Here is an 8716-nt window from a genome sequence, read left to right as displayed (position 1 = left end):
TTAAACTCTTGAAGAGTTGCGAGATGTTCTTGGTCGAGAAGTAGTACCTGAAGGTACTGAACCGGTTTCGATATTTGGTACTGGTACTTGAACTTTAGGTGTTGACATCAATGGAAGTTTCTTTCTTGGAAGTTCGACGACTAAAATAAATAAATAATATTTTAATTAGATAATCATATAAGGAGAATAAGGTTATAATATAATTAATATAATTTTAAATGTTTTTTCAAACTTACCGATACGCTTTCTGCGAACATTATCTGAACAACCGGCTTCACAGAACCATTGTTCCGAGCTCGACACTGTTTCATCAGTGATTTGAGATGAGAAGCATTTTTGATGGAATGCTTTAAAGCATCCTTCACATCGAACTAGCACGTTGCTCATATAGGATTCTTGTTTTTGGCAAACGGTGCAGACTGTGAATTTGAAAATTATTTAATATAAAAAATTCTTAAATCTTATAAATCCCGTCGTATTATTATAATCTAGTTTTTAAACTTACAGAGCTGCAATACAGGACGATCTCTATCTTCAACAGATTCATTGACAAACCCGGTTAAGTCCAACCTTGGTAATTTACAGGCGAACCCGTATCCCTTATAATCACAACCATGTTTACTATTAAAAAAAGAAAAAAAAAAGGTTAGCCATCTAAATCATCATATTTTTAAAATTTATAAATATATATATATTTTTTCAACTCACTTGCACAAAGTTCGTTTTCCCCATGGACCAGGTCTCCAGTTGACACCTTCAGTGGTACCACAATATCTACACCAATCAATTCCAGACTTTGTTAAGGTTTGAAAGATTGTTGGAGATTGGGTAGGACGAGGAGATGTTACTTCGAGTCCTTCCATTTCATTAGATTCTTCAACAGGTGTTGCGAAACATTGTGGAGGACTTTCAATTGGTAATGAAGCGGGAGTGTTTGCTCCACTTGATCGTTTTGATGAAGGTTTAGAAGTCTTTGAAGATTGCTTTCCACTATTAAAATTATAAAAATTATATAAATTATTATGAATATTTAAAAAAAGGAATATTAAATTAAAATTAAATTAAAATTTACCGTTTCGTTGACAACAACACTTTTGATTTGTTCTTGATTGAACTTGACTTGGTTTTTGGAGAACCTTTTGATAATGCGGCTCTTGCTTTTCCTTGAGATTTAACAACCTTTCTCGTACGAGATTTCTTGTTATTGTTTGATGGACGATATTCTTCGTCATCATCTTCTTCAGATTCAGTATCACTACTATAATGATATTCATCAGTAACAGTGTCACTAATATCTTGAGTTTCATTAGCAGAATCCATATCTTCATCATTATCATTTACGGAAGAAAATTCTTCACTATCACTTTCTTCATCTTCATCTTCATCATTTTGTTTATCATCATTAATTTTAATGGACTTTTTAATATCAACTTTAAATTTCTTTTGTGCTCTCTTATCATTAGATTCAGCATCAGAAATATCATCATCAGATGAAGATTCACAAGATAATCTACGTTTAATACTATGATCACTAACAAGTTCAGGAGTTCTTAATGGAGGACTTGGTATACCATCACCGAATTCAATATGATTTGGACGAGTAATAACTGAAGGAGGAAGTTTTTTAACTACAACATTTTGAGGAGAAACAGAATTTGAAGAAGTAGTTTCAATAAATCTTGGATCAATTGTTTCTGGAGTGGTACGAATAAGGGTAGGATCAATAGTAGTTAGATTTGATGAAGAAGAAGAATTAGATGAGGAAGTAATTGAAACATTCATAGAAGAAGGAGGAGGAGGAATAGTAGTAACAGGTGATGAAATAATATCAGATGATTTAGAAACATTAACATTTAAATCAGAAGAAGTAGAAGAAACAGTAGCAACTTCTGACATATTTGTTGAAGTAGTTTCAGTAAAAGGTTTATCTTTTGATAAATCCAACATATTCCATATTAAATCATCACCAAAATCGATAGGACTCAAAGGAGGAGAATATCTTTGACGAGGAGTCAAAATATCAGTATCAGAAGAAGAATCACTATCAAAATGAAGAACTTCTTCCGTATCTTCTATCATAGGATCAGAGAAGAAAACATCATTACGAACACTATTTTTTTGACAAGATTTTTTATCACTATCATAACAAATGGTAGGAGATTGATCAAGAGAAAAATCGATTGGTAAATCATTGGGCATTGAAAACTCGGCTATTGATTGAGATACATCTTGCATTGTTGAATCCAAAGAAATAAGAGGTTGAACATTCAAAGTTTGAGTTGGAACAACATGAGAAGGGGTAATATTCATAGGAGTTGAATGATGTTGTTGTTGAGAAACATTATTAATTGAAGATATCGTACGTGAAATAACACGAGATTGTTGAATCATTTGATTATGTTGTTGTTGTTGCTGTTGTTGTTGTTGTTGTTGTTGTTGTTGTTGTTGTAATTGAAAATATTGAAGTTGTTGGGAATAAAGTTGTTGTTGTTGTTGTTGTTGTTGTTGTTGCTGTTGTTGTTGTTGATGAAAATAAGTTTGATAAGGTTGAACTTGACTAAAACAATTTTGTTGCATATTATTATCATAATAATCCATTGAAAGTAAAACAGTTGATGACATTTCTTTTGAATTCTGTAAATTTGAATTTGGTAAAATATCACCGAAACCACATTGTGTTGGAACGATTATTTGAGGTTGTTGATAAAGTTGTACCGTCGTAGGTCTGGACATTGGTAAAATTTGACGTGGAATTTGAGAGATAATGGAAGGTTCGTTATAATTCGTACTTGACAAATTACGTTGATTATTTGATTTATTTGCACTTGATGTACTTGGCATCGTTATAATAATATTAATATAATATAATATAATATAATATAATATATTTTGGAAGGAGGAAAAGTTTTTTGTTTTTTTATGTTTTTCGTGAAAGAAGGAAAAATTTTTTTTCTAAAAAAAAAAAATTAATTTCTTTTCTTTTAAAAAAAAAATATTAATATATTATTTTTTATTTTTTATTTTTTCTTATCAACAAGAAGGTCGTGTGTATGTGTTGTTATAAAAGATGAAAAAATTTTTTTTAGAAAAGTGATTATCTATTATTGAAGGAAAAAAAAAAGGTTAAAAAAAAAAAAAAAAAAATTGTTTTAGTATTGTGACACAGGTATTATGTTTATGTAGTTTAAATTTTTTTTTTTAATAGAGACAAAGAATGGAATTGAAATTATTAAATTTTCTAAATATGGTTTCGTTAGGAATTTTTTTTAAGTAAGAGTTAACAATAATGTAGATGTTTAATGAACACCATTACCGAAACAATTAATTTTTCTTTCATTCAAAAAAAAAAAAAAAAAAAAATTTTTTTTTTTTTCGAACAATAAGGAAAAAGAAAAAAGAAAAAAAAAGAAAAAGAAAAAGGAAAAAAAAGTGAAAAAGAAAAAAAAAGTACCTATTATTTTAGTTTTGTATGAGAGAAAGAAATATATTAAAAAAAAAGAATACTAAAAAGTATCGTATTTGGTGGTTTATTATCGAAAATCTAAATGATATATATAAAAAAAAAGGAGGCTGTATGAGAATTATAGAACGACTTCAGAATGAAGAAAATATTTACAGAAATAGATGAAGAATTGAGGCTGTGCGCAGTAGAAATTAACTATTTAGGAAAAAGCCACGAAAAAAGAAGAATTACTGCGGATAAAAATTGATTGGAAGGGAATAAATGATAATTACAATGGAGAATTGTATGAGAGAAAATAGTAAAGAGGTGTTCAAAAAAGGGATTCAAGATGTTAAGATGAACAATATCAAATGGATGATTTAAGTATATAATCATACAACGATATATAGACGAGAAGGGTTAAATGATGTCATCAAAAAGGAGGTAAGTAAAAAAAAAAACAAGGGGGGGGGGTGAAATTTTTACGCCCAAATGAAATTGTTTTTTTTTTAAAAAAAAAGAGAATATGTAAAAAAAAAATTTGAAGAGAATAATGTATAAAGTTCAAAATGTTTATCATTTATTAATTAAACGATAAACAAGCAAAAAAAAAAAAAAAAATTTTTTTTTTTATGATTACAAGATAAATTCAAACCGAACACAAAGCAATAACAAAAAGTTTGATGGATAAACAAGGAGGGAAATAGATACTTTTTTTTTTTTTTTTTCTTCTAAAGAAAGATATACGAAAGAATTAAATGAAACAATATAAATTTTTAGAATACTTACATTTTATTTTATATTTGGCTTCAGGGATAAAACGCCAAAAAAGCAAGAAGGAATGAAGTTTTTGAAAAAAAATTTTTTTTTATGAAATGGAATGTATTTATAATAAAGCAGAAAAAAAAAAAATCGTGCGGAAATAACGGAAAGAAAAAGATTAAATAATTTTATGACGTATATATATCGAATATAAATCTGATTTATGATCAAATATACTTAAAAAGTATATATATATTATGTATATTTATAATGTATATAATTTTAAAATAGCAGTATAAATAATAGTGGGTTGATCCTCACTTATTGAAAAAATTAGCAACAGTGAAGGTTGAAAGTGAAAAAAAAAGTGCGAGAGCCTATTATTTATAAAAAAAAATCATTTTAAATGTACTAAAAATCAACCAAAATAACTAAATAAGCAACCTATTATAGGAAATAAAAAATATATATATTGTAATATATATGTAAATTTAAAATACACACAAAAAAAAAAAATTGGCGTAGTAATAAATTTCGGGTTTTGAAAGGGAATTATCATCTTTGTTATAAATAATCAGGGATAAAATTTCGCATTTAGCTTTAGAGTTTAATTGTCAAGATCGTCTCGGGAGATGTCTTGTTTGAGCCAAATGTGAAACAATAATATAAATATAATAACAATATTATTAGTTAATCAGCATCAAAATATTTTTATATTGTGTAATCTAAAATAATTTACTTTTGCATTTACAATAAAAATTAGAAGCTAAAATTGAAAATTAATTACGGTATGATTATTATATGATATTCATTTAAAATATATATATATATATACATACATACATACATACATATATATATATAAATATATATTTATTATATTAATATATATAATATTATATTATCATGTATAATAATAATATAAATAAATAAAATATTATAGAAAAATGTGTTTATTAAACACTACATATAAATAAACTCAAGTTTTTGCATGGGAACTAAAAGACAACAAGAGAGAAGAGAATTAGATGTTTTGCATTATGCATTAATGTTATGTTTTTTTGATACATTACAGATTAGTTGCAGAATATTCTAATAAACAAATTTAAGCAAATCATTTAGAATAACCCTTGCAATTTTTTCATTTACCGGGGGGTAGGAAAAAAGAAGGATTGAACAAATTAATACAAAATATACCAATTGAGATCGACGTTTGTTTTAATTATAAAATGAAATTCGAGTTTGGGAATGAAAAAAACTTTTTTATTTCTCCGCTTTTTTTTTTACTATTTAAATCAATATATCCGAAAATATATATATATATATATATATATATTTTCACTAGACTTTTAACCACAATGGCTCTCATGTAATAAAAGATTGACATAATGCTAATTAAATGAATGATACAAAACTATATTAGCCTATATTTAGGTTTATTGCGAAATAACAAAGATCTAAATATATATCGAAAAAAAGATATCTGCAGATACATGGAACAATTCTATTTCTTTTCCTTATTATAAAGTACGCCATGTGCCGTAGTAATAAATTTGGTTTGGTTCGAAAAACTTATCGCCGATTCCATCAGAATTTCCGAATACCTTACGGAATTTATTAAGGGCTCGGCTGTTCGATTGGTTTTAACGGCTAATGCGAGGTTTTTACTCGTAAATGTTTGGCGCCGAAAAAAAATGTAATGATCGGTAGTTAAATGCAAGTATAAAAAAAAAAAACCGAAAATTTTAAACATTTTTGTTTCAAAATGGGAATTAAATTATATGATAATAATGATTTGTGTTTTAATATGTAAAATTATATGTAAAATTACAAATATCTACATTCCCAAATTTAGAAATAAAATATTATTTGAGAAAAAGAAATCATATGGTACACATGGAACACAATATCCGATTAACCCATCCCCGCTTTTTTTTTTCAATGATCTCATATTTTTTAAATACCAAATTAGGTTAAACATTTTATTTAAAATTTCTTTAAATGTTACGAAGGGAAAAAGACAAAACGGTAAAGAAAATATTTAAAATAACTTTCACTCTTTTTTAGATTTTAAAAGATATTATTAATCATTGATACATTTTTATAACAATGTAATTTTTTTGGCGGTAAAATAATTTATACCTTTTTGTCAAAGAAAAGAAAAGAAATGCATGCACATGATCCAATCCATTATATAATTTTTATTTTTTGTATGATTGTATGAATAATTAAATCATAGTTGGTTCAACGGGAAAAAACCTATTAAAGAAAATACAATGGATTCTGTAAAGGTAAAAAAGGAAAATTTCGGTAAAAAATTGAGAAACAAGGTTAAAAAATGAAATGATTATTATTATTATTATTATTATTATTATTATTATATTATAATTATATTATTATATTATTTTATTCTTTTTATTCTCCAAATTTAATCAAAACAATAAAAAAAAAATTAAAAATTAAAAATTATTTTTATTTTTAAAACCGTTTAAACATAATACAAAGTTTTTTTTTTCTTTTTTTTGATTTGACAGTTAACAATAAAGATCAAAAAAAAAATGGACGAATCGATTCACAAGAATTTATATATATATATATATATAAAGGAAATAAAGTTTGTTGCGTGTAAGAATGTAAGATATGTAAGATGATGATGTATTGTTATGCTGAGCATAAATAACATATAATAGTATAAATATTAGGTCACGCTAAATAGACGCGTCTTTTTAAAAAAAGTCGTTAATTATCTTTAATAATTCTAATTATATTTTTTATAATTGAAGGTGTTACTTCATCGTCATATACATCAATGTTTCTCGTTATAAACAAAACGCGGATATACCAATATTGTTATAAAGTAGATGAATTGCATGCATAAATCATAAAGTAATAAATTTTTTTACGGGCCAATTGAAATTTTCTCCTTTGATATTACGACAGTAAATCTATTTTTGTAATACATCTACCAGATATCCTTTTGTTCATTCTCCGCTTTTCCCCCCTGGTCACTACATAATTACGATTTGCCTTAAACTTTAAGCAATTAATTATTGATGACCAATAAGAAACTCTTCATGATAAGCTGCGGGTTATATATAACAAGGGTTAAAATAGGGTTTAAAACAAGGTTCAAAAATAGGTTCAAATAAAATGTATGTAATAAATCCTTCCGGACATGAGACATTATCGATACGATTTTTTTTTTTTAGATCCGGAATTTTTTTGTTTATAATTATTAATGGTACGAATTAAAAAATTGTAAAAAAAAAAAATAAAAAAAAAAAGGGATTTTTCAATGTTACTATTGTGATACAAAACCTAACTTTAAAATTGTTTATCCTTTAAAAAGTTTGTAACACTCAATCAAAATGTACAATTTAATTAAACAGGAGGAAAATCCCGGTTCCTGTCTGTCTAAAAATCTAAAACTTTTTTTCATAATAATGATTTTGTTTCACCCCTTTTTATCCTTTGTTTCTTCATTGCATATGAAAATAAATAAATAAATAAGCAATAGTGTTCATTTTTTAAAATTTTCATTGGTAAGATACAATAAAGTGAATTTTTTTTTTTTTTTTTTGTTGAGTTACTAATTTTAATTTATTTTTATTTACCTGATTTTTGATTCCCTTAAAAGTTGATTTTACTTTAACTGTTTCCTAATTTCAGGTGGTCTAAGCGGAATTCTAAATGGATACCTCAATGGATTGGCTTCAATGGAATGATTGTAATACAACAACATTGAAAAATATTTTACATAATATAACTTTTTGTATATTATTTTTTTATAAATGTTATACAGATTATACAAGACTATACAAACTATAAAAAGAATATATATATATATATATATATTTCTTTTTTTTTCTTTTTTGGAGGGAATCATTTTTTAAAATTTATAGATCTCGCATGTTTTTTTTTTTGTGATATCTTCGGTCCTTCGGTACCCAAAAAAGGTTTTTGTTAGATCGGAAACATAAAAAAAAATAATCATTTTTTTTTTTAATATAAAAAAAAAACCTAAAATTAAAATTTTCAGTTCCGACGATCAGCGGCACATCATTGCTTATAAAATTTTCATTTGAAATTAATATTTGATAATATTGAATATTAAATAATAATATTAAATAATTTGATAATATTGTTATTGTTTATTGTTATTTTTAGAAAGTTCTAGACTTTATTAAATAATAAATTAAAAAAAATTTTTTGAACGAATCATCTTTAATCTTCTTTTTTGCGGACTTACAAGTTATTATTATAAGTTATAACACGACTTTTTCACGCGCATTTAATTAAATGACGATTGAGAGAAAAAAAGTTTTGAACGCTAGTTAAAACCCCTTATTTTTTTTATTTTTCTAACACAAGGAGATAAAAAAAACAATTATATAAGATAAAAATTTTCAAATAGCGTCATAGAATTTTAAATAACGTTAAAAAAAAAAATAACGTAGTTTTTTTTTTTTATTCTCCGATCAAATAGTGATCAAATACAGTACAGTAGTTCTG

At 25.4% G+C, this 8716-nt stretch overlaps 1 protein-coding gene across 1 annotated transcript; it reads right to left on the bottom strand.

The window, feature by feature from the left end:
- OCT59_005318 (uncharacterized protein) lies at positions 1-3476 on the bottom strand (the record flags this gene model as incomplete). Its single annotated transcript, XM_066138301.1, has 6 exons — positions 3452-3476; positions 1073-3098; positions 709-990; positions 506-621; positions 237-419; positions 1-140 (listed from the first exon to the last, which is right to left on the bottom strand). Exons 2-6 carry the CDS (start codon positions 2839-2841, stop codon positions 1-3), a joined length of 2490 nt encoding a protein of 829 aa, XP_065997453.1. The 5' UTR covers positions 2842-3098; positions 3452-3476.
- Positions 3477-8716: the final 5240 nt, after the last annotated feature.

The sequence above is a fragment of the Rhizophagus irregularis genome, chromosome 13 (assembly GCF_026210795.1).
Source record: "Rhizophagus irregularis chromosome 13, complete sequence".
Taxonomy (NCBI): Eukaryota; Fungi; Glomeromycota; class Glomeromycetes; order Glomerales; family Glomeraceae; genus Rhizophagus; species Rhizophagus irregularis.
The sequence above is the reverse complement of the archived record's forward strand: the minus strand, read 5'-3'. Positions and strand labels throughout refer to the sequence as shown.